Below are 27632 nucleotides of genomic sequence, written 5' to 3'. Positions count from 1 at the left end.
TTCCAGTAAATCTTGTCAGTTCTACTCTGAAAATATATCTAGGATCTGACTGTTGTCATTGCTATCCCCGGGTTCTATCCACTGTGAATTTCTGCAGTAACCTATTTGGTCTTCTTGCTTTCCAATCCTGTTTTCCTTAATTATTTTCCACAAACTGATCATGCCATATGTTTGCTCAAAATCTTCTATCATCTTCCCATTTCAACCATGATAAAAACCAAAGTGGTCTTACAGCCTTCTTCAAGGCCTTATACAATCTGATTCCCACATAGCTTTTGGACCTCACTCCCTGTTACCTTTCCCTTTCCTTGAACCCACCAGGAATGTTCCCACCTTCAAGCCTTTGTATTTGTTTCTTCTTTCTGGAATACTGCTTCAGAGATAATCTCCATGGCTTGCTCCCTCACTTCCTTTAGCTCTTTACTCAAATGTTACCTTCTCAGGAGGCCTTCCTTGATTACCCTGTTTAAAATTACACCCCAACTCTGTCTTCCCCTTTTGCATGCTTATCTTTCTTCATAGCACTTACCATTATCTACATACCATATGTTTTACTTTTTTTTTCTTTATTCCCCAGTTAAAATGAAAGCTACTTGAGAAAAGGTAATTTTATTCACGTTTTTGTTCAGTTGCTAGATCCCCAATAACTCCAGTGCCTATGGTGAGCAATCACTAAACGTGTTGAATGAATGAATAGTAAGCGTAGTTGGCAGTATTTGTTCAGTGCATGAGTGAAGAAAACATTCCAGGTAAAAGTGAAACTAACCAAGTCTAGGAATATGGCTACAGGTTGAGTATCCCTTATCCAAAATGCTTAGGACGAGGAGTGTTTTGGATTTTGGAATATTTGCATTATTCCAATCCAAGCACCAGTTTAAAAAATTTTGATTTTGGAGCATTTCAGATTAGAGATATTAAGGGTTGGGGTGCTCAACCTGTAGTATGTTTAGAGCCAATAAAGCAGATGGTTTGACATTTCAGTTAAAAGTCATGGTTTAAGCCTTGGGTAGTTAAACTCTGATAAAAGTAAAATCACGTTCTTGTAAACTCTGAACACAGGCAGTGCACTTCGTTAACAAATTCACTGCATCAAAATACCTTTTAAGAAGTTAGCCAAGGCTCAAAGTTGGAGAAAATTTCAGATTGGGCTGAGAAGGTGAATGTAGGATTATCTTTTTTGCTGCTACTGGCCTCTTTCAGTTAGCTAAGGCCTAACTGCAGTATACTAAACACCTGAGGCTCACATGGCAGCCCAGGCTTTCATTCCTCTAAGTTATCAGGCATCAAGAGTGTGAACAGCTGTTCCTAGAAACAGGGTTTCCTCCCTCTTGGGCATCAGTACTAGGGTGGTGGTTCTTTATTGCCTGGAGGTGGGAGGAAGAGCTCTGCAAATGCACACTGGGAAAGTTAATCCTGGAACCCCTTCCATGCCTCCTGTGTTATTTCAGTTTTAAGTATTAAACTGGTTTTTGTTTAGATTATATTAATTATATTTGATATTATATAAATAAAATACATTTTATTTAATATAATACCTGTGGACCTCTGAAGTAGGTATTAATTATTGGTAATGTGTATTATTGGCTGGACGTTAGGTAACAACATTTTACCAAAAATTATGCCTGTAGATTTATGGTAAACACACCTGATAGCAATAACTTAAGCATGCCCTGAGACTGACCCTGTATTGCATACACACCTGGATATGTGTTCCAAGCTAGGGAATCAGAATAGCCCACCTGGAGATTCAGTCCTTGTCTATGAGGAACATCTGAGCCCCCAGCCCATCCAGTGAAACATAGGCAATGCAGTGAATCAAGGCCCCGAGTTTTGGGTTGAATGAAGGTTGCCAGGTGGAGGTTGTTAGGGAACTCTTAAGTGAAAATGCTGTATAAACCACATTTTTGCTATATAAACCGCTTTTTGCATGCAGTTATGGTTCTCCAGCCCAGCACATCGCTACTGAGCATACACTTCTCCTGTCCAGCCCACTATCACTGGACTCTCTCCAACACATGGGATGTGTTGCCCCCAGTAAAACCCCATGTCTCGTTTCCTGGCTCCGGGTCTCTTAGGCCTCTCAAACATGGTACCATCCCTATTGGAGACAATAGGGGTTCGGCACAACAGTATGTACACACCCGTAAATATGCAAATGTATCACTAAAGTACAATCTCTTCAGTGATAGTGGTTTTCACAGCATTAGACCTACCTTAGCAAACAAGCATTTAATAGAAGTTTTTCTTGTGAGTGAATTATTAGGCTATAAGTTGATATTCAGGTGATTTTGGTATTATATAGTTCTCTCTTAGGAGTTTGGAGTATAGGTTATTCTATATTACTTAAAGCCTGATGCAAATGTTTTTAATAACCAAGTGGATTTTAAGGCTGCCAATTTTATAAAAATTAAGAGATTATAACTCTTGAATATTTGTCCATCTCGGTTTCACAAAGAAGTATATTAAGGGATTTTCGTTTTCTGTAACACTGTTACAGATGATATTATAACAGCATAACTGTGATTTTTGATGTTGTGTATTTGCTTAGCTGGAGTTATCAGTTATCTACTATATGAGAAAGTCTGTTTTCCCAAGGGACAGAGAATTTTAAGCAACTTTTCAGTGAATCTGACAGGATAAATTGGTTGTAAAATATTCTTTTACGTGTCTATAGACAGATCTGCTGTATGAAGGTTTTGTATATGAACCAGTTGAATATGCCATGGATAATTTTGTTTTTAAAAAGACAGATTCTTCTCACTGGACCCTCCAACTGGAAAAAAAAAAAAAAAAAAAGGATTGATCCTGATCTATGCTTTCAGCCCGACAATAAACAGACAATAGCCTCAGTTTCTTCCTGAATATTTCCCACAATTTCATCTGAGGACAGATGCTTATTGTACTTTGGGAAATCTCCCAAATACATGCCAGTTAGCTGTCGATGGAATAGTCTTACAGGATCTGACCCCTAGTTCTACATACAGTCATTTGGTTAATCAGTTTTACTAGAGTTGATGAATGTATTTTATTTGGGGGTAGTAAATAATGATGGAGGGAAAATAAAATCCTAAAAAACAATGACAATATTTGATAAAACTTTTTATTTTCAGTGGCTTTGAAGCGTATGTTGAATTTCAATGTGCCTCATGTTAAAAACAGCACAGGAGAACCAGTATGGAAGGTAAGAATTTATCTTAATGGGAACTGATTTCTGTTTTTCTCAGCCCTCGTTGGTGGTAATTAGAGGGAAATTATTATAACATGGAAGAAGTAACACCTATTAATTATTATGAATGTTTTCTTTTTATTTAACATGTCTTAATATGAATCTTTTTGACAAACATTCTATGGAGTGAGACTGGTGATAAAATAGTGATTTTCATCTAGGGAGTCCATTTGATCTCTTGGGTAGTATCTCACTGATAAATCTTTACCCTGGCTGATGTTTTGTTCCTTAGCTTTTCAAGTCCAGACTTTGGATTTTATAAGCTTACTCGGGGTTAGTCAGATTCAGAGGGCCTGGATTATTTTTTAAATCTCATGAAAGAATGATCTGTAAACTGTAATGCCAGTTTATTAATTTATGAGATATAAAACTGTTAATTGAACCAGAAAGCAATCTACAATCTTTTCCTCTGAGAAATACTAGAGAGCCTTTAAAAATTCCTATCTTTAGGCTTCTTCATTTTAAACTTTATGCAGATTGCATCTCTTTCTTCAGATACTATAATAAAGTTGATTAGGTTTAAACTTACTGGTTCACTGTTACTTTATATTTCTCTTGCTAAAAATTAAGAACAAATCAACTTGTTTAGAATTGAGGGTGTCTTGAAAACTCTATTCAGTCTTAGTAAGTCCTTTGGGTTAACTCTAAAAGTAGTTAAAGTTGTCTGTATTGAATTCATAGTTTAAACTCCAGAGTGTCCCCTGGTTTTCCCCTTTCTGTTTTTTTGTGAGCATCTTCCTGTTGCCTCTTATATAAACTATACTTGTTTGTTTCTAAGGCCAACATTGGGATTTGATTGAAATAGTTTGAGAATTTCTTGGGCACAAATTTTTGTTAAATACTTTTCATACCCATAGCTTTTTATATCATAAAATTAGTAATACACATGTATTGAGATTAAAAGAGGGAAGATTTTTGAAAGATGCAACATCAACCTTTTATAACTAAAGCAGAAAGGTTTTTAGCCTCTCTAAAGGAAAGCCTGACATTCAAGAAAAACATGTTTTCATAACAGCATGTTTCATTCTCTTATCAGTAATTTCTTACCATAAAGAATTAATAGAGGTAGTTCTGAAAAACACTTATCAGTTGAGTATCTCTTTTACTTGCCTTAACTGTGAAACTAATTTTGAGTTCAAAAGCCTAGTTGGAGTTCTTAACCACTCCTCAAAGCTATCTGTTTTAATACTTTGAGAATGTGAGGAAGTATATTTATAGAAGAAGGCTATCAAATACTCTTTAGGGACTTAATTTTTTTTTTTTTTAAATGAGATGGAATCTCGTTCTGTCTCCAGGCTGGAGTGCAATGGCATGATCTCAGCTCACTGCAACCTCTGCCTCCCAGGTTCAAGTGATTCTCCTGCCTCAGCCTCCCGAGTAGCTGGGACTACAGGCCTCCAACCATGCCCAGCTAATTTTTGTATTTTTTAGTGAGATGGGGTTTCACCATGTTGGCCAGGATGGTCTCAATTTCTTGACCTTGTAGATCCGCCCACCTTGGCTTCCCAAAGTGCTTGGATTATATAGGCGTGAGCCACCATGCCTGGCCAGAGACTTAATTTTTTTTAAATGAGTATCTTTTTAACCTGAGATGCTTAAATTACAAAATTTTTATTATAGTCATGGAACTTGTTACATATTAGTTTTGAAAGTGGCTAACTTTTACATCTCTGTTTTTAGGAAAGATATATGTGAACGGAAAAAAAAGTAAGGGTGTGAATGTGAATTTGCTTTAAGTTCAAAGTTGTTTATTATAGCTTAAGATAAGGATTTTATAGTCTCTATTTTTTTAACCTAGAAAAAGAATTTTATAAGAAGAAATTTATATCGTTATTTATTTATTTTATCCTGAGTAGTAATGCTTTAAGAATGTAGTACTGCCTGGATGGACATTTGGGTGAATAATGATGGAAAATATTAAACTGAGGCAAGGATAATAATTCTGTATATATGCTTTATTAAAATAAAATTTACTTCAACATTGTCTTAATATAGGTCCACTATTGTTCACTGATAATGATGACACATGGTTTTTTAATAGGTACTCATTTATGACAGATTTGGCCAAGATATAATCTCTCCTCTGCTATCTGTGAAGGAGCTAAGAGACATGGGAATCACTCTGCATCTGTGAGTTTTTGCACATTTCTAATAGTGGCATTCATTTTCAAATAACATTATTAAAGATTTCTTTGGCCACCCTGAAATCAAATTATTAAAGAACATTTATAGAGAAAAGTAGTGTGAGGTTACAGTATTTATATAATGTTGAACATTATTCCTCATATTTTCTTTTATTCAATTCCCTATTTCTGAGATTTAAAAAAAATCCTCAAGTTTAAATTTCAGAATTTAAATTTTCTCCCTTGTGTCTTTTCCTACAGACTTGGTTTACCTTCTATGTAAAAGAATAGAACCGGTAGTCTTAAGATCTCTTCCAGCTCTAAAAGTGTTTTGTTCCTTTAATTTAAATACACAGATTCTTCCTGACCTACAATGGGGTTACATACCTATCAACCCATCATAAGTTGAAAATTTTGTAAGTCAAAAAATACATTTAATACACCTAACTTACCAAACATCATAGCTTAGCCTCACCTACCTTCAGCATGCTCTGAACACTTACATTAGCCTACAGTTGGGCAAAGTCATCTAACACAGAGCCTCTTTTATAATAAACAGTTAAACATCTCATGTAATTTATTGACTACAGTGCTGAGAGTTGAAAACAGAATGTTTGCATAGGTGCTTGAGGTATGATTTCTACTGAATATGTATTACTTTTACACCATCATAAAGTCAAAAAATCCTAAGTTGCACCATTGTAAGTCAGGGACTGTCTATACTTTTTTAAAAAAAAGAAATATCTAATTAATCATTAATATGAAAAATTTAGGTGACTATGAAGTAATGACTATTAATCACCAGAGGAGGTTATCTTGTCTTAACTGTTAAGTTTATTTGATTATATTGCGTCTGATATGCTTAATAAAAATCAAATTGCCATACTTTATGGACTTGCCTAGTGGAACATTTGAGGAAGAGTCCAGGCGCGTGGCTCATACCTGTAATCCCAGCACTTTTGGAGGCCGGGGTGTGTGGGTCATTTGAGGTCAGGAGTTTGAGACCAGCCTGGTCAACATGGTGAAACCCCATGTCTACTAAAAATTAGCCAGGCATAGTGGCATACCCGCCTATAATCCCAGCTACTTGGGAGGCTGAGGCAGGTAAATTGCTTGAACCCAGGAGGCAGAGGTTGTAGTGAGCCGAGATCATGACACTACACTCCAGCCTGGGCGACAGAGCCAGATTCTGTCTCAAAAAAAAAAAAAAGAACATTTCGAGAAGGACTGTGTTCATGGATGGATACTAATACTTCTGTATTCTAAAAGAGTCCAATTTTATGGTGTTCTAACCTATTTGCGTTTTGTTCTATTTATGATGTTATAACCAATTTTTATGATATTATCATATATTGAATTGAAATGTACTCTTACTGGGAATGTGGTTTTAGATTTTCAGTAACTTACCAGAATCTGGTTTGACGAACTCAAATTCTTCAGTTGTATAATTAGTGTTTGTTAAAATAAGTAGACTATTGTGTCAATTCCAAATGTCCTTTTTAATATTTCTGAAATTAGGACCTGTCTTATCACTGATGGTATGTCATAACTGGCAGTATTTTTATTTCTCAGTAGTAATTAAATATATTTTAAAATTATTACCATCTTGGGTTTCATGAAATATGATATTTGATGAATTTTTCCTTTCATTTTTATGTCAGACTGAAATAAGCAGATTTGCTTTGATAATGTGTTAATTCTTATGGACTGAAGTAAAGTTTAACTTGATGCTATCCTTGGAAATTGTGGTTTATTAATAAGCATTGGGTGCCATTGTCCCTATAATAAGTGTTTCATTTTTTTATTTGCTAATGGAGAGAGTAAAGTTTAGAAGGCTTAAGTGAATGTCTCACATTTGTACAACCAGTTAATAACAGAGCCATGGACACATTGCTTGACCTTTAATTCTGTGCTGTTTGTCTACTGAACTGTAGTGGCTCAGTAACAGTAACTAACAGAAGTGAGGCCTAACTCAGTACTTCATTAAGGGGTGACAGGATAGTCTACCAGTTTGAGAGTCTAGTAATCTCTGCCTAACTTGCTACTTTGCCACCAGAGCATGGAAATATTACACAGTTACCATGGTGAACTCTTGTGTACTTTGCCTCCAACCATTCTTCTCTATTTGCTGGAGAATACCGTATCATTACTTTATACTCTGCAAGCTGAGGCTAATTTGTAGGAAACAGTAGTTTCAAGTTTCCAGAATACGAAATGGTGGTTGTAGCCCATTAGGCAGTTGGACAAGCAGTGTAAAAAAGAAAAAACCTATTGTAGCCATCACACTGTCCTTCTTGGTGTCAGTGACAGCAGTTATTAAATACAGGCCCACTGGCAGCATGTGCCTCTTTCCTCTCTCTCCTTGATCATAGAAGAATGACTAGAGAGAGGTGAATATTCCTCATATAAGCGTGGTTTGATGTTGGGTTATTTGCGTGGAAATTGTTCCTAAATTGTAAAAGGAGAAAACTATCAAGTGACTTAATCTGTAAGATGCTTACATTCTCTTACGAAACAATAAATAGGCAAAAATAGATTGTCTTTAAGGTTTAAGGAGACATTTATATACCTTTTATTTTAAAAATATATTTGATTTCATGTTTAAATTTTTTTATAGATTCTAAAGAATTGCTTCTAAAATTTTTTTCATTGCATCCCCCAGCTTTCTAATTTTCCCCTCAGAGAGCCACACTTTCCTCACACTCACTCTTCCCTTCTGACCACCACCATATTTCTGTGAAAAGTGGGTATAGGGTTGATTTTGAATACGTTTTAGTTCTCATTCAAGGAGAGTGTTGGTAGAAAAGAATGTCTGACCATAAGCGGTACTAAAAGTGAGCAGAATAGAACAAATAAAGATTAACAAGGAATTAGGGTCTTATTAATACTAATAAATAATATCAACACTGACATGGGAGAAAGCTAGGTTAACTCACTGATTAGTTGCAACAAGAACTTTTAGAACACTGGTTACTGTCCTTAAGCTAGTGAACTCCCATTTTGAGAAATAATGTTTTAAATTATCTTTTTAGATAAGTGACTGAGAAAAAATAAGTTTTAATTTTTTATGTCTTCTAGGCTTTTGCACTCTGATCGAGATCCTATTCCAGATGTTCCTGCAGTATACTTTGTAATGCCAACTGAAGAAAATATTGACAGAATGTGCCAGGTAATATGGGTTCTTACTTTCTGGACTCCTGAATTTTGAAACAGACTAAAAAAAAAAAAAATTCCTACATGCCCACGGTGAAAAATCAGAAATTCCCATGCTACTTTCTCACTCTGATTTTGAGACTATCTTTGAATTTTAAATACCCTGAAAGACTTAAAACTTTTGGCTGAAGAAGTATTATACAGTAGTCCTCCCATATCTACAGTTTCACTTTCCAGTTTTAGTAACTCATGGTCAACCAGGTACTGAATATATTAGAGTAGTGAAAATATTACAGTGTTTTGAGAGAAACCATGTTCACATAACTTTTATTACAGAATATGTTGTTATAATTGCTGTATTTTATTTCTAGCTATTGTTGCTAATCTATCACTGTGCCCAATTTATAAATTATAAATTAAGTTTTATTATACGTATGTATGTATAGGAAAAAACATACAGGGTTCAGTACTGCCTGGTTTCAGGCATCCACTGGGGTCTTGGAAAATAACCCCTGCAAATAAGGGGGACTACCATACAGTTAAGACTGAGTCTGGCTTTAAAAAACAGAAAGCCTAACTATATCGCCTTTCTAACTTATATAGGGTTTTTGTTTTCTGAAATAATAGCAAGGGTGGGAGTAGGAAGTCCACGCTGGTGCAGAAGCACTATTAGGTAATCAAAGACCCAGGCTGCTTCTATCACTGATACTCTCATCTTTAGTTTGTTGGTTTTCCTTGTTTTGCTTGTTGCTGCACCTGTAGGCATCAGGCATCAAATCTATGTTACAGTAAGAAGAGGAGGGAAATGGACTGTGTCAGCCTTGACTATTGATCTTGATCAGGAAAGCTAAGCCTTTCCAGAAACTTCCAGAAGTTTCTTTCTTTATTCTGGGTAGAATTAGCTACAAGGTTGGCTGCAAAAGTCAATATTTAGATGAGTATATTGTCACCCCAAAGAGAATCTAACAAGATTCTTTTACCAAAGAAAAGGAGAAAAGTAGATAATGGGTAGGTAGGTAACAGTGTCTTCCACAAATCACACCATCTTTGTTATTAACTGTTGAATCAAATTGCTATTTATATTGTTAGTGAAGTTTGCCAATTTTGTGTCCTGTGTAGCTTTATGACGCCCAGCTTTCTCTTTTACGCTGCTTAAACTGAGGTATGCTCATTATGAAAGAGGTACCAATTACAATCTCTTCTTCTTTTTTTAATAACACCTTTATTGAAATTATACTTCACATACCATACATTTCACTCATTTAAGGAGTGCAAGTGTATGATTCATTGTTTTTTGTTTTTTGTTTTTTTTAATATTTTATTGCACTTTAGGTTCTGGGGTACATGTGCAGAACATGCAGGATTCTTGCATAGGTACCTACATGGCAATGTGGTTTGCTGTCTCCATCACCCCTGTCACCTATATCTGGCATTTCTCCCCATGTTTTCCCTCCCCAACCTCCCTAGTCCCAGCTGTCCTTCTGCTATACCTCCCCAATATACCCCAGTGTGTGATGCTCCCCTCCCTATGTCCATGTGTTCTCATTGTTCAACACCCGCCTGTGAGTGAGAACATGCGGTGTTTGATTTTCTGTTCTTGTGTCAGTTTGCTGAGAATGATGATTTCCGGATTCATCCATGTCCCTACAAAGGACACTTATCTCATCTTTTTTTATGGCTGCATAGTATTCCGTGGTGTATATGTGGCACGTTTTCCTTGTCCACTCTTATCATTGATGGGCATTTGGGTTGGTTCCAGGTCTTTGCTGTGGGCAACAGTGGCATACTGAACATACATGTAACTGTGTGTTTATAATAGAAGAATATATAATCCTTTGGATATATACCCAGTAATGGGATTGCTGGGTCAAATGGAATTTCACTTTCTAGGTTCTTGAGAAATCGCCATACTGTCTTCCATAGTGGTTGAACTAATTTGCACTCCCACCAATAGTGTAAAAATATTCCTATTTCTCCACATCCTCTCCAGCATCTGTTGTCTCTAGATATTTTAATGATTGCCATTCTAACTGGCGTGAGATGGTATCTCAATGTGGTTTTGATTTGCATTTCTCTAATGACCAGTGATGATACATATTTTTCCTATGTTGGCCTCATAAATGTCTTCTTTTGGAAAGTGTCTGTTTGAATGGGTTTGTTTGTTTTTCTCCTGTAAATCTCTTTCAGTTCTTTGTAGATTCTGGATATTAGCCCTTCATTAGATTGGTAGATTGCAAAAATTTTTTCCCATCGTGTTGGTTGCCAGTTCACTCTAATGATTGTTTCTTTTGCTGTACAGAAGCTCTCGAGTTTAATTAGATCCCATTTGTCTATTTTGGCTTTTGTTGCCAAAGCTTTTGGTGTTTTAGTCATGAAGTCCTTGCCTATGCCTGTGTCCTGAATGGTTTTGCCTAGGTTTTCTTCTAGGGTTTTTATGGTGTTAGGTCTTATGTTTAAGTGTTTAATCCATCTGGAGTTAATTTTAGTGTAAGGTGTCAGGAAGGGGTCCAGTTTCTGCTTTCTGCACAGGGCTAGCCAGTTTTCCCAACGCCATTTATTAAACAGGGAATCCTTTCCCCATTGTTTGTTTTTGTCAGGTTTCTCAAAGATCAGATGGTTATAGATGTGTGGCATTGCCTCCAAGGCCTCTGTTATGTTCAATTGGTCTATATCACTGTTTTGATACCAGTACCATGCTGTTTTGATCACTTTAGCCTTGTAGTATAGTTTGAAGTCAGGTAGTGTGATGCCTCCAGCTTTGTTCTTTTTGCTTAGAATTGTCTTGGCTATGCAGGCTCTCTTTCGGTTCCGTATGAAGTTTAAGGTGGATTTTTCCAGTTCTTTGAGGAGGGTCATAGGTAGCTTGATAGGGATAGCATTGAATCTATAAATTACTTTGGGCAGTATGGCCATTTTCACAATATTGATTCTTCCTAACCATGAGCATGGAATATTTTTCCATCTGTTTGTGTCCTCTCTTATTTCCTTGAGCAGTGGTTAGTAGTTCTCCTTGAAGAGGTCCTTTACGTTCCTTGTTAGTTGTATTCCTAGGTATTTTATTCTCTTTGTAGCAATTGTGAATGGCAGTTCGTTCTTGATTTGGCTCTGTTGGTGTATAGGAATGCTTGTGATTTTTGCATATTGATTTTGTATCCTGAGACTTTGCTGAAGTTGCTTATCAGTTTCAGGAGATTTGGGGCTGAGACGATGGGGTCTTCTAAATATACAATCATGTCATCTGCAAATAGAGACAATTTGACTTCCTCCTTTCCTATTTGAATACCCTTTATTTCTTTCTCTTGCCTGATTGCTCTGGCTAGAACTTCCAGTACTATATTGAATAGGAGTGGTGAGAGAGGGCATCCTTGTCTAGTGCCAGATTTCAAAGGGAATGCTTCCAGGTTTTGTCCATTCAGTATGATATTGGCTGTAGGTTTGTCATAAATAGCTTTTATTATTTTGAGATATGTTCCGTCAATACCTAGTTTATTGAGAGTTTTTAGCATAAAGAGCTGTTGAATTTTGTTGAAGGCCTTCTCTGCATCTATTGAGATAATCATGTGGTTTTTGTCTTTGGTTCTGTTTATGTGGTGGATTACGTTTATAGACTTGAGTATGTTGGACCAGCCTTGCATCCCCAGGGTGAAGCCTACTTGATCATGATGAATAAACTTTTTAATGTACTGTTGGAATTGGTTTGCCAGTATTTTGTTGAAGATTTTTGCATCAATGTTCAACATGGATATTGGCCTGAAGTTTTCTTTTCTTGTTGAGTCTCTGCCGGGTTTTGATATCAGGATGATGTTGGTCTCATAAAATGAGTTGGGAAGGATTCTCTCTTTTTGTATTGTTTGGAATAGTTTCAGAAGGAGTGGTACCAGCTCCTCTTTGTACATCTGGTAGAATTCTCCTGTGAACCCATCTGGACCTAGGCTTTTTTTGGTTGGTAGGCTATTAATTACTGCCTGAACTTCAGCCCTTGTTATTGGTCTATTCAAGGTTTCAACTTCTTCCTGGTTTGGGCTTGGGAGGGTGCAAGTATCCAGGAATTTACCCATTTCTTCCACGTTTACTGATTTATGTGCATAGAGTTGTTTGTAGTAATCTCTGATGGTAGTTTGTATTTCTGTGGAATCAGTGGTGATATCTCCTTTATCATTTTTTTATTGCATCTATTTGATTCTTCTCTCTTTTCTTTTTTATTAATCTGGCTAGCGGTCTGTCTTTTTTGTTGATCTTTTCCAAAAATCAGCTCCTGAATTTACTGATTTTTTTGAAGGGTTTTTTGTGTCTCTATCTCTTTGAGTTCTGCTCTGATCTTAATTTACTATTTGTTGTGTGCTAGCTTTTGAGGTTTTTTAATCTTGCTCCTCTAGTTCTATTGCATTGATATCTATGTCTATCCTTATGCCTGTACCACACAGTCTTAATTTCTCTTGCTTGATAGCAAGTTTTGAAATTGAGAAAATGAGTCCTCCAACTTTGTACTTCTTTTTTCAGATTGTTTTGTCTTTCTGGGCACCTTGAATTTACAAGTAAATTTAAGATTAACTTGTCATAAGTTTTGTGCTTCTTTTGTTAAATTTTTTCTGTATTGTGTTTAATGCTATTATGAATGGAATTCTTAATTCCATTTTTAGGATTATTCATTGCAATTGTGTGAAAATTCAATTGATTTTTATATATTTATCTTGTATCCTGCAACCTTGCTGAACTTATGTGTCCTTTTGAAATGTATGCATCATTCCTTAACAACTTTCTTACTTTCTGGCACAATAATATGTTCCAATATAGCCTAGTATTTTACTTTCTCTGTCCCAGTCTAGGATTCAGACATTTGTCTAAGGAGCCCTGGTTGCTTCCTGTAAAGAATAGTATTTAGGAATCAGGATCTGGGCATTAGGTATACTCATTGTGACTAGAGTGTCACTCTTCTTAGGTCCTCTCAATGGGAAAAGCTAGGAAACATATGTATGTATTTGTACATACACTTTTATGTCTATATTTATTTCTACATTTCTCCCTGTCTTCTCCCCACCTATCCAAATAAATAACCTCCAAAACTATTTCAGCTCAGCAACACAGGATTCACTCTACCATTTCCCTTTTCTCTTTACAAATTTTGTAACTCCTTTCTCAGAGTGAAAAACATGGTTCCCAGTATCCTGAACAATTACTTGTTTCTCAATCCTTATGCGTAATCTCTTGCCCTTGATTGAACCACAACTCTTATCACCTTCCTCACAAAGGCTCCGACCTCTCAGTTTTTCACATTTTAACATCTCTGAAATCAGGTACATGTTAAAATTGATCCGTATGTCACAAAATTTTATTGGCATCATTAATTCTTAGTGTTACATAAAGTGATGGTGCCTGTTAACAGTCAGTGACATCTTAGATTTGAGGAAATATGGTTATTTTGATATATATTTGCTAAAAGTATAAGAAGATAAGTAAATTTGACTCAAGAATTTGCATAACTTAAATTGCACTACTTTTAAGCAGCTGAGAAGAAATACTTTTAGAATTGGTAATTGGAATTGTAATTTGTGTGCAGTGAAGGATTTGTTGTGTCATCACATGTCCAAAACAGTTGAAGGTCATGTCTGCCAAATATAACAAGTGTTTTACCATATTAGTGAACCATATCTGGATATTTTAAGAAGACTGCAGATATGCTGTATGAAAGCAGTTTTGTACTATATTGTAATTAATGAGATTTTGTTGATAATATAATTTTATAACTTTATTAATATATATTTTAGTTACATCTGATAACCAGATAACCAGTAATTCTTCAAAGCTTTTTTCTCTTGGGATACTTTTTTTGATTGTCATTTAAATATCCTGTCTTTTAAATGTAACTTTGCTCTTATAGTATTAGAAACATATGTGTTCATGGTCTTCTTTATACTATCCTATAAGAATGAAGTTTTCATTGTATTGATAGGATCTTCGAAATCAACTATATGAATCATATTATTTAAATTTTATTTCTGCTATTTCAAGAAGTAAACTGGAAGATATTGCAAATGCAGCATTAGCAGCTAGTGCAGTAACACAAGTAGCCAAGGTAAGATATTTTGGTTGGTTGATGACATTTTGTCAATGTAAAATTTAACAGTGTTCTGAAACCTGTCGTTGGCATAGATATCTAATTGACAGATGACCAGAACGCCCCAAGAAATGTTTAGGCTCAATACTTTTGAGTTCTAATAATATAAATTATCTTCAACTTGAACTGGGCAAAATAAACCAAGCTAAAGGAACTTACTATTTAATGAATTTGAAAGACAGAAATAAAAAAGAGAATGAGTTTTTAGTCTGGTATTTGTATAATCTTTTTAGGTCAACTCAGAAATAATTTGACAGTTGTATTGTCATAAACTGAATTGAAAGTATGTTGGCATTGTTTTATCTGTAATTATTATAATCATCATACTATTTCCATGTCTTTTTTTTTTTGAGACAGAGTCTCATTCTGTTGCCCAGACTGGAGTGCAGTGGTGCGGTCTTGGCTCACTACAACCTTCGCCTACCGCATTCAAGCAATTCCCTGTCTCAGCCTCCTGAGTAGCTGGGATTACAGGTGCCCGCTACCATGCCTGGCTAATTTTTGTATTTTTAGTAGAGATGGGGTTTCACCATCTTAGCCAGGCTGGTCTTGAACTCCTGACCTCGTGATCCACCCACCTCGTGATCCACCCACCTCGGCCTCCACAAGTGCTGGGATTACAGGTGTGAGCCACTGAGCCTGGCTTTCCAGATCTTTTTTTACTTAGGAAAGAGGATCCAAAGTGCCCATGTTGCAAATTGAGATCCAAGTTCCTCTGTTGCATATTAAGAGAAAAAGAATTCACTCAGGCCAGCAATTCTACATCATAGTAACGTTTTAGTCAGGTTCAGCTTCGGTTATAAATCAATTTATAAAATATATTTCTGGTTATAATCCTGTTATGTTCTGTGTTTCTTGAATTTGGGCAAGATATGCATATAAATTCCAGAGTACTACCTAGGGCAAATAAAAGACTAAACAACGATGCATATACTTTCTATTTTTTTAATTGATTTTTCATTCTTAGATTTAAACAGACCACTAATATTTCTGATTAGTTTTTGAGACTATGCCTTTAATGTTTGTGCGCAAAATTTATTAACTTCACATAAAATAATGGAAACAATTTTTGTTTTCTTTTCTTGTTTTGAGACAGTGTCTCACTCTGTTACCCAGGCTAGAATGCATTGGTGCTATCACTGCTTGCTGCAGCCTTCAACTCCTGGGCTTGTGCCATTCCACCCAGCTAATTTTTTTTTATGCTGCCCTGGTCTCAAATTACTGGCTTCAGGCAATCCTCCCACAGAAGCCTTCCAAAGCTCTGGGATTACAGGTGCAAGCCACCTCATCCAGCCTTAATTTGGTTAGCTAAATTCAGTGTATTTCAAATAGTTCTCTTATTTTTTCTCCTACTCTGCATTTCCAAAGAACTGGCATAACTTTTCCCCACTTTATTATAAAAGTTCTTTCTGTAAAATAATTACTGTGACTTTCTTAGGAAAATGTGATGAAAATGATTGTTAAAATTGTATGTTTTCTTTGAAATTGATATCTATTCCCATCCCAACCACAATATAAGTTCTTATATCTACTTAAATTTTGTTTTCTGAAAATGTTACTCTCCTCCTTCATATTTATTGCCCAAAGGTTCCTCATTCTTGCTCAATTAGGCTGTTACACAGCACATTTTTTAGTTATTGAATATAACTATGATTTTTTTTTTCATTTTTGCCATTAATAGAGTAGATCAAACTAAATTTACTTTCGATATGGCTATATTGTAAGATTAATTGGTAAACCTTATCTTTTCTTTCTAGGTTTTTGACCAGTATCTCAACTTTATTACTTTGGAAGATGATATGTTTGTATTATGTAATCAAAATAAGGAGCTTGTTTCATATCGTGGTATGTAAAAATAGAAATGTTGCAATTCATTGTTAACAAAATGAATGGTATACTGTAAGAAAAAAAGGGAATATGTTTAATGGACTCTAAAACCATCTCATTTACAGCAGTAGAGCTATAGAAACTTTTTAAAAGCACATGGAGGAAACTTTTTAAAAGCACACAGAGAAACTTGTGTGAATGCTTCACTCATGGCAATATAATATTTTAGTAGCAGAATTCAAATTAATTATCTAGTACTTTGATCTTTGACAAGAACAAGTTAGCTTACTTCTCTGTGCTTGTAAAACACTGGAACCAGCTAATAAGCTCCCTGAGAGAAGAGAATGAATCTTTTGGTTTCATTGAGCTCTAGAGCATGTGTTCTTGTGGAAATTCCTAAAAGGGTGTAAGTATTTGCTGAATTGTTCATGTGAGAGATTTTTGACAGTGGTTATTATTCACAGAAATCTATTTACAGTTGCATTTTAAATGAATTGGCAGCTTATGTAAGTTACATGTTTTAAAGTCTAGTTTTCCTTAAGCCTTTAAATTGAATGTGGATTTTGTTATATTGTTTATAAATCTGCTAAAGTAAAAACAAGCATCTTTATTCTTGATGGATTAACTCATATTGAACAGACTAAATTCTCCTAATCAGTACCATTTAACAAGCTTAATCAGAAAACTTAGTGTGTAAAATTCCCTTAAACATTTTAAATTTTATTAATAAATTCAGAATATCAAGTGGTTTTTTTTGGGTACTGTACTTCATATACCAGACCAGACAAGTTTATAATTCTAACAAGCAAAACCTACCCAAGTAGTTAAATAATTCTTTAAAAATAATTAAATTTTTAATGAGTGTAAAATTTGTTAAATATTCATCTACTTATAAGTTTAATTACATTTTTTATACCTGCCAGCTTCTTGTAAAGATCACATGTTTGAGATTAATTACACATTTTAAAGTGTAATCATATGGCTAATCACCCAGGTTCTCAATGATGATAATAGTCATAGCTTGCTCTATGCCAATCAGTGTTTTAAGCACGTTACAATATAAGTTAATTTACTTCTCAGAATAACTTTATGAAGTAGAAATTAGTTCCATTTTCAAGATGAGAAAATAGAGACATAGGTATTAAGTAACTTGATGAGGAAATGGTAAAGCCAGCTTACTAAACACAGGCAGTTTCACTCCAGAGATAACATTCTTTATCATTATATAATTATATGCCTAATTGTCTCAAATGTTGCAAGTGCTTTAAAAATTTTAAATACTCCTAAACATGATTATATTAATACCATGGTATTGATTTGCAGATCTTTTTCATTCTAAACTTCCCATGGATTGGAAGCATGCAGATTTATTATCACAGTCAAACTAAGGATGCTATCTCAGACAAAGCAAGCTGTTATCTCAAGTTGAAGTTATTGATTAGCAATTTATGACTGTTAGGGTTATCTTTCATTCAGAGATGTGGAACCTAGGGTATAGGACTCAAGGGCTGGATGCTTCCATGTAGATTTTTCTAGTGCCAGTTATTAACAAAAATATACTAGTGATTTAACTAAAAGGTATGAAGTGTCTACAAATCACTTGTGCCACCAATTAATTAAATAAATTGGGTATGTTTCCTTGAATTGATATCCCCAGAATGTACATGATAAAGATTGTGTCCTATAATTTCTTTCATCTGATTGAGATAGATGGTATTTGCAACATCGGAGTAATGGCCCATTTCCTTCTTCTGGATTCTGTGTAGCCTGATCGAATTCATTTATTACTTATGTGTTATCTGGGTGGACCACGCTTTCTTTAGATACTTCGAGATATCCATTTGAATTTGCTTTCTTATGCTCCACAAGTGGTATTAAATTTTATATGTGTTTTCATTTTCAGTATATTGGGACATTAAAAAATACTTTATAGATAATAGTTTAGACAATCTTTCAACGTATAGTTATTGATCGACTTTGTCAGACACTGGGCTTGATATTGTGAGAGAGGAATATAAGTAAGTCAACATCTTTGTCAAAAACAGTCTTCATAGAAATGTTTCTTAAACTGTAGGCCCCAAGGCCTATTTGCATTAGAATTGCCTGAGGTGCTTGTCAAAATTATAGGGTTTTTTTTTTTTTTTTTTTTTTTGAGACATAGTCTTACTCTGTCGCCCAGGTTAGAGTGCAGTGGCATGATCTCAGCTCACTGAAACCTCTGTCTACCGGGTTCAAACAATTCTCCTGCTTCAGCCTCCCGAGTGACTGGGATTATAGGTGTGTGTTACCACACCTGGCTAATTTTTGTATTTTCAATAGAGACTGGGTTTCACCATGATAGCCAGGCTAGACTCAAATTCCTGACCTCAGGTGATCCACCTGCCTCTGCCTCCCAAAGTGCTAGGATTACAGGCATGAGCCACTGTGCCCAGCATCAAAATTATAGGTTTTTTAGAATTTTTATCCATACAGAATTCCTAAAGGAAAGGGATAAGAATCTTTAATTTTTAAAAACTTCCAGAGAGTTTTTCTGCATATCCCTGGGTGATTCTTATAGTCAATAAAGTTTGGGAACTACTTATGTACACTCTTGTAGATTAGAAAGGAAATTTATATAACTTAATATAAGGAAAATGATATGTGATGTTGGTTTTGCCATAATTTATTTGCATTCCTTTTCTGGCAGTAGTTGGGTAACAGAATCAATAGTTTCTTGAGGCCATCTAGTGTTTATAATAAAACTATGGAATATGATATTTATTTTCCTGCTTCCTATGGCAAAAATTTTGTAAGTTTACATTGTGGGGTTGTTTTTCTTACTTGTAGTCTCCTAGTATCTGATATTAGGGTAGTTTGTTGTGGTTTTTTCTTTTTTTAAACTCTTTGAGGTGGTATAATTTTTAACAGATATTCTTTCACTTAAAAGAAGTTTAAAGCAGGCAGGGTGTAGTGGCTTATGCCTATAATCCCAGCCCTTTCGGAGGCCAAGGTAGGAGGATGGCTTGAGCTTAGGAGTTTAAGACCAGCCTGGGCAACATAGGGAGACCCACCTCTATAAAAAAATTTTTTTTAATTAGTAGAGCATGGTGGCATGTGCCTGTGGTCCCAGCTACTCTGAAGGCTGATATGGGAGGATCATTTGAGCCCAAGAGGTTGAGGCTACAGTAAGCTGTGATTATGCCTCTGTACTCCCTCCTGGATGACAGAGCAAGATCCTTTCTCAGAAAAAAAAAAAAAAAATTCACTTGCTGAGTTTTATTGTATATCAATTAAGAGTTTGGTAATAATTTTAGGAGTTTCGTAAAGATAAGGCCTAAGTTTGGGTCAATATTTTCTCCTTTCCCTATGTCATTTTAGCCATTAACAGGCCAGATATCACAGACACAGAAATGGAAACTGTTATGGACACTATAGTTGACTGCCTCTTCTGCTTTTTTGTTACTCTGGGTAAGTTTTCCAGTCTTTCTGGTTAGTCTTCAAAGTAAATTAATAATTTAACAAGTCATTTTAATGTATTATACTGTAATGTGATTCTTTCTCACCTGGATCTCTAGAGGCTCTCTAGTGGAGTAAAATATATATTCAGCAGTATGGAAAAACCATTCTTCTAATAACTTGATGTGGTTCTCTGGAGTTAACATTTAACAGATCTATTGAGTTGTCATTTTAGATGCCTTTGGTAATCATAATTTTTTAATATTATTTGAATGATTTGGTGGTGACTTCACCTATGTGCCTGTTAATTTTCTTTTAATATTATGAAAAATTTTAAACATACTTCTAAATAGATAAATGTTTGATAACTATTAAATTCAGATACCCAAGGCTCCAGAAAACACTAACTCTGTATATAATACTAATCTACCTACACTTTCAAATTTCATTTTTAATCTTGTTTTTCTTATTGTCAACTTTTAGGTTTGGGGGTTACATGTGCAGGTTTGTTACATGTGTAAATTGTGTGTCACTGGGGTTTGGTGTACAAATGAATTTGTCGCCCAGGTCATCGGCATGTTTCCTGATAGGTAGTTTTTTGACTCTCATCCTCTCCACTCATGTAGGCTCCAGTATGTGCTGTTCTAATCTTTGTGTCTTTTCTTTTTGTTTAGCTCCCACTTACAAGTGAGAATATGGGGTATTTTGTTTTCTGTTCCTGTTAATTCCGTTAGAATAATGGCCTCCAGCTGCATCAGTGTTGCTGCAAAGCATATGATTTCCTTATGACTCTTTATATTCCATGATGTATGTGTATCACAAATTCTTTATCCAGTCTACCCTTGATAGGCATCTAGATTGATTCCAGGTCTTTGCTATTGTGAATATTACTGCAATGAATATATGGGTGAATGTGTCTTTTTGGTAGAATGATTTATATTCCTTTGACTATATACCCAGTAATGGGATTGCTGAGTTCAATGGTAGTTCTGTTGTAAGTTCTTTGAGAAATCTTCAAACTGCTTTCCACAGTGGCTGATCTAATTTACATTCCCACCAACAGTGTATAAGTGTTCCCTTTCCTCTGCAACCAAACCAGCATCTGTTATTTTTGACTTTTTAATAATAGACATTCTGACTGGTGTATGATGGTATCTCATTGTAGTTTTGATTTTCATTTCTCTAATGATTAGTGATGTTGAGCATCTTTTCATATGCTTGCTGGCCACATATATCCTTTTTTTTTTTTCCCCCGAGAAGTATCTGTTCATGTCCTTTGCCAAGCGTTTAATGGGGTTGTTTGTTTTTGCTTATTGATTTAAGGTTTCTTATAAATTCCGTATGTTAGACTTTTACTGGTTGCATAGTTTGCAAATACTTTCTCCCATTCTGTAGGTTTTCTATTCACTTTGCTGATAGTTTCTTTTGCTGTGCAGAAGCCCTTAGGTTTAATTAGGTCCCATTTGCCTGTTTTTGTTTTTCTGGTGATTGTTTTTGGAAACTTAGCATGAAATCTTTGCCAAGGCCTGTGTTCAGAATGGTATCTAGGTTTTCTTGTAGGATTTTTATAATTTTAGGTCTTACATTTAAGTTTTTAGTCCATTTTGAGTTGGTTTTTGTATACAGTGAAAGGAAGGGGTCCAGTTTTAATCTTCTGAGTATAGCTGGCCAGTTATCCCAGCATCGCTTGCTGAATAGGGAGTTCTTTTTCTATTGCTTGTTGTTGTGAACATTGTTGAAAATCAGATGGTTGTAGGTGTGTGGCTTTATTTCTGGGTTCTCTAACCAGTTCCATTGGTCTGTATATCTGTTTTTGCACCATGCTGTTTTGGTTACTATAGTAAAAGCTGTGTAGTAGTATACTTTGAAGTCAGGTTGTGTAATGCTCCCAGCTTTGTTCTTTTTGCTTGCTTTGGCTATTCAGGTTCTTTTTGGTTCTCTGTGACTTTTAGAATAGTTTTTTCTAATTCTGTGAAAAATGGCATTGGTATTTTGATAGGAATAGCCTTAATTTGTATATTGCTTTGGCAGTATGGCACTTTTAATATTGATTTTTCTTATCCATGAACATGGAGTGTTCTTTCATTTGTGTCATCTCTGATTTCTTTCAGCAGTGTTTTGTAATTCTTGTTGTAGAAGTCTATCACTTCTCTAATTAGCTGTATTCCTAAGTATTTTATTCTTTTTGAGGCTATTGTGAATGGAGAGTCCCTCCTCCTCAATTTCTTGTAATAATATCAGTAGTATTAGTACCAGCTCTTCTTTGTACATCTGTTAGAATTTGGCTGTGAATCCGTCTGGTCCAGGGTTTTTTCTGGTTTGTAGGTTTTTTATTACTGGTTCAGTTTTGGAATTTGTTATTTCAGGACTTCAGTTTCTCCCTTGTTAAGTCTTGGCAGGTTGTATGTTTCCAGAAATTTATTCGTTTCTTTTAGGTTTTCTAGTTTGTGTGCATAGAGGTGTTTGTAATAGTCTCTGAGGGTTTTTTAATATTTCTGTGGGGTCGGTGGTAATGTTACCCTTGACATTTCTCATTGTGTTTATTTGGACTGTCCCTCTTTTTTTCTTTGTTGACCTGACTGTAGTGGTCTACCTATCTTTTTTATTCTTTCAAAGAAACAACTTCTGGTTTTCTTGATTCAAAATGTTAGATCATCTAAAATTACTTAGAGTTAACTTCTGTTTAGTGTCTAATATATGATTTTGTGTTTTACTATTAGTAATGAATCAGTTTAGAAGACTAGTTGCAGTTTTAATTTTTTAGACACTTAAAACGTTTTTGTTAAAATGTTCTTCACATTAGATTAATAAAATCTCTACATCATAAAAAAATTAAGAAAGAGCTACCATGTATAGTCTAAGATTTGCACAAATGTTTAGACATATAGAGAATTCAAATGCAAATTGTATGGTTCCCTACTTTTAGGAATTTTTTTCACTTAATTTCTAGCCCTGAGTTCCAGTCTTTGATTCTTCAGCTCAGTAATTTTCCTGTTTTCTGCTTGAGTTCTTTCTCTTATGTGCAACGTAATGTGTCAAGTACTCGCAGGAGAAAAGCTGGTTAAAAATATATCTTAACTTATGTGATTCTCTTCTTTCAAGAGTTAACCTCTCCAGTTTCTCCCTGCTTTGAACTGCTTTCATTGCCCTCACATGGGTTGTTGTTGGTTTTTTTTTTAAATAAAGAAAGCATATGTATACAACTTTCAGTGTTAGACATAATTTTCTATTTTGTCACCCCACACTGTCTGTAAAATTTTGCCAAATGCTAGGGTGGTGGACATTAAGGTTATTTTTGATTGGTGATAGACCACTGAAGTGTTAGAGCTACCTTTATAATATATAGACTATCTGAAAGTTATTTTTTTTGAAATGGAGTTTTGTTCTTATTGCCCAGTCTGGAGTGCAGTGGTGCAATCTCAGCTTACTACAACCTCCACCTTCCGGGTTCAAGCAGTTCTCCTGCCTCAGCCTCCCGAGTAGCTGGGATTACAGGCATGCTGGAGCATGCCTGGCTAATTTTGATATTTTTAGTAGAGATGGGGTTTTGCCATGTTGGCCAGGCTGGTCTTGAACTCCTGACCTCAGATGATCCACCCACCTGGGCCTCCCAAAGTGGTGGGATTACAGGCATGTGCCACTGCACCCGGCCGGTGATTTTTTTTTTTTTTTCAAAAGAGAAATTGAAATACTGCCAATCTGACATAGAAGGATGTCAACACTAAATTGTTACATGGGAAAAACAAGTTTTAGAACAGTATGTATACTACATTATTTTTATTTTTTACATATACACACGCAGTTATTAGACTATATGTAGAAAACAATATGAAAGCATCCATTCCTAATTCTAATGGGAGTTATTCATGAGGGCTGGAATCAAGAGGATTAAGTTCATACATTTCTGATTTTATTTAAATTTTTTATTACAAACATTTATAACTTTTGCCATCAGAAGGAAACACAGTTACAAAAAATTTGCTATTTTGTGTTTTTATTTTTGCAATTGACTAAGTATATTCATATTTCCTATAGAATCTAAAATGCGACAGTTTCAGCATATAAATATTACAGTGTTCTCAGTTTGTCTTATGAGACTTTCAGTGCAGTTGGACTTTTTTTCTATTTAGGATTTCAACCTATGTGAAGAATGTGTTTTCTATTATTTAAATTAGTATTTTTTAAAAAAGACTACAATTCTTTATTGTTAATTCATAAAATAAACAAAAACTAGCAGTCCCCAAACTGCTAAATTAGCTAAGCTCTTTTCATTCTTTTCTTTTAAGTCAAATTAAAGTGAGTCCTGTGAGTAGAGTAAGCTTATATATTGAAACTGCTTAGGCCAGATGCAGAGGCTCACACCTGTTGTCCCAGCACTTTGGGAGGTTGAGGTAGTAGCAGAATCACTTGAGCTCAGACCAGCTTGGACAGCATAGTGAAACCTTGTCTACAAAAAAAAAAAAAAAAAACTTTTTTTTTTTTTCTGACGTAGTCTCACTATGATTACCAGGCTGGAGTGCAGTAGTGTGATCACGACTCACTGCAGCCTCAGATTTCCAGGGCTCACGTGATTCTCCCACCTCAGCCTTTCGAATAGCTGGGACCACAGTCACGTACCACCATGCCCAGCTAATTTTTTGTAATTTTTGTAGAGACAGAGTTTTGCCGAATTAGCCAGGCTTGGTGGCGTGTGCCTGTAGTCCTAGCTACTCAGGAGGCTGAGGTGGGAGGATGGCTTGAGCCCAGTAGGTCAAGGCTGCAGCAAGCCATGATTGTACCACCACAGTCCAGCCTGCTAGCCTGGGTGACAGAGCGACACCTCGTCCCAAAATAAAACACAAGAAGAAAGAAAGAAACTGCCTGTAGGGGATCAAAGTACTGATTTAATCAATCCATTGGAAAAAATGCAGTCACAGTGATTGGTCAGCTCCATATAAAGTAGTTTTCTTTTGACTTCTGTTGTTTTCTTTATTAATGGGAAGGTTCATTTCTGAAACTTGCTTTTACTCTTGAAATTATAAATCCTTTTATGTGTGCTTGTCGGGGAAGAGGGAGGTTTGAAAAATTACCTTTTGAGTACAGTGTTCACTCCTTGGGTGATGGGTGCACTAAAAGCCCAGACTTCACCAGTATGCAATACATGCATGTAAGAAACCTGTACTTGTACCTGCTAAATATATTTCTTAATTTTTTTAATTAAAAGTGGAAAAATAAAATCATTTATGTGTGTAATATGAAATTGTATACGTCTATCGTATCTGTTACTTTTGATACTGATGTATTTTATAAGTATCTATTTTAATTAAGAGCCAAGATCATTTCTAACATTTATTGTTAAAATAGGTGCTGTTCCTATAATCAGATGTTCAAGAGGAACAGCAGCAGAAATGGTAGCAGTGGTGAGTTCATGCAGATATCATGTGGAGATAAATAACTGTGTGTGAATTGTTTTCCCACAAGTAATGCAAGTGTTTTGTTAATATTTAAATATATAATTGCTTGGTTGTAAGTACCAATAGCAAATATTTTTGTTTTATTACATTGAGATTCCACCAAATATAAAAAGTAATTATTGTTTATTTTCACGTGTGGAAGTAAAATTATTTACGCCAGTATGCTTTTCCAGTCCTTTTTTTTTTAACTACAATGTATATTCCTCATTTAACCTTGTCTCTCCAAGCAGTATTTTACACTTATATGATCCCCCAAATTAGTTAACATTTAACTTCATTTAGCAAATATTTATTACTAATCATAGCCATTTTTAAAATGAAGTGCTTTTTGCTATCCCACTATATTGAAGTAAAATATTGAGTATAAAGTAAGTATTCATAAATTTGCTTTAAAGATTAAAAAATGAGTAAGGGATTAGAGAAATTATAGAATTACTGAAAAAGGAGGAGGTGTTTTGAAGCTTTATTAGCCCAAATGAATTACTGACTGATGAAAGACTGCTTTCTTTCACATGTTCCATTTTTCTTTTGAGGCTTCTTGTACCCCCACTACTTTGTTCACTCCTACCCACCCAAGTCAACATTTTCTCCATATAGACTTCTTTGTTGGTAAAACAGACATGCTTGGGAAAAGAGTGTGGGTCATTACTGCAAAGCATTTCCCATTGCCAAAGTAAAATTAGTCAACAAAAAGTACTTATTAGTGAAATAAGCCCTGAGTCATAGTAGAAAAGGCACTGATCTTTTTTAAGTCCACGTTATGATGATATCAAAGTGGTAAGAAGGGGCTAAAATATTTAGATTTTAGTTTGGCTATTTGTAAATAAATTCCAGGTTTCTTTGTTGTGAAACTAAAAACCCATTGTGAATTAACCTCCATAGAGTTATATGAAACTGTTCTTTAAGAGTTCATGTAAAATTTTATTTTTTAGAAACTAGACAAGAAACTTCGAGAAAATCTAAGAGATGCAAGAAACAGTCTTTTTACAGGGGATACACTTGGAGCTGGCCAATTCAGGTATTACTGTTAGTAAATATACTTATAAGACTTAAAAATATTTGTAGTTTTTTTTTTGTTTTTTTCCTTGGCTGAAGAATACTCTTATCCTTGTAATTGAAATTTGTTTCTTTTTAATGAGCTACTCAGGATCAGGGTTTTGACTCAAATTGTTCTTAAAATACAAACAGAATATTTTATTCAATTTACCTTCTTTTGATGGAAATTTCTAAGCATTTTATATATAAGAGAAATTTTTCTGTGTATAAGGCTTTGATGGTTCAAGCCAAAGCTTTCTTTCAGTTATCATTAAACAGCTTGGTAATTTTTCACAGAGAGAAAAATTTGTGATATTTATATCTGTTTCTACCTTTATTAACCTAATTTCCATTTTATACTGAAATATTAATAGCCTAAACTTGCAAAACATTTTATTATTGTTAGCATTTCTAGCATGAGTAGGGAACGTGAAAGTTTTTGGCTGCTTATTATTAAATAGAAATACTAAAAAACCCTATACATTATAGTATAACTTTTGATTGTTAATACTAATGGAGTAAAGAAGTAAAGAAACCCACTCAAATGACTGAGAATTGTTTAAAGAGGAAGAGATAATATTCTGGAAAATTAATTCTTAACCCCAGTTTAGATGAATTAATAAATAAAGCCTGTGAGAATAGATCAATGCCCAGAAAAATAACTGCCCACCAGGAATAATAATTTCATAATAACCTTTAGTAGACTTCATTTCAAGTCAATTTGGTATCTCCTACAGCTTTATAAACTACTCGTATAATTTGGAGTTCACACTAACACTATGTTTCAATTGTTTGGTTAACTATCTCAGTTTCCACATTATTTTAAATGGATCTATGATTTCATTGCTGGTCTTAAATATTCTTTAAAATGTTTCTCATTAGGTAGAAGAAAAGCATCAACTTCTCACCCGATCTTTTTTTTTTTTTTTTTTAACAGAACCAACTACTTACTATACCTTACTTAATAGTTCCCTTTTTATAGTGCTCTGGTATAGGCCTTAGAAACCAGTATAAAGGCACTGTTTTATTTGGATTTTTTTTTTAATTTGTTCACATCATAATATCTTATTTCTCAACTTGTTGGATGTATATTTCTTAATTATTTTAATTAGTTATCACAACCTTGCTGGACTATAGTTAAATACTTTTGAATCTAACCATAGGCTGGTGATTTTCAACTAAGGGCAGTTTTTGCCTCCCATAGCCATTTGGTACTGTCTGAAGGCACGTTTGATTGTCTTAACTGGTAGGTGTTACTAGAATCT

The 27632-nt window shown here is 34.8% G+C and overlaps 1 protein-coding gene across 4 annotated transcripts in view; it reads left to right on the top strand.

Moving 5' to 3' along the window:
• The window catches only part of SCFD1 (sec1 family domain containing 1), a 99292-nt gene that overhangs the window by 2279 nt on the left and 69381 nt on the right, over positions 1 to 27632 (top strand). For 2 of the 4 annotated variants that reach the window (XM_012468346.2, XM_012468354.3), the window contains exons 2-9: positions 3111 to 3181; positions 5268 to 5356; positions 8428 to 8518; positions 14453 to 14575; positions 16375 to 16462; positions 19802 to 19891; positions 25223 to 25278; positions 26265 to 26350. In XM_012468346.2, coding sequence (XP_012323769.2) covers positions 3111 to 3181; positions 5268 to 5356; positions 8428 to 8518; positions 14453 to 14575; positions 16375 to 16462; positions 19802 to 19891; positions 25223 to 25278; positions 26265 to 26350 — 694 coding nt within the window. The remainder of the gene's footprint in view (positions 1 to 3110; positions 3182 to 5267; positions 5357 to 8427; positions 8519 to 14452; positions 14576 to 16374; positions 16463 to 19801; positions 19892 to 25222; positions 25279 to 26264; positions 26351 to 27632) is intronic. The other 2 variants (XM_012468361.2, XM_012468366.3) reach the window with 1 other exon arrangement.

The sequence above is a fragment of the Aotus nancymaae genome, unplaced genomic scaffold (assembly GCF_030222135.1).
Source record: "Aotus nancymaae isolate 86718 unplaced genomic scaffold, 86718_ANA_hifiasm-v0.15.2.pri h1tg000011l, whole genome shotgun sequence".
Taxonomy (NCBI): domain Eukaryota; kingdom Metazoa; phylum Chordata; class Mammalia; order Primates; family Aotidae; genus Aotus; species Aotus nancymaae.
This window is presented reverse-complemented; position numbering and strand designations above follow the sequence as displayed.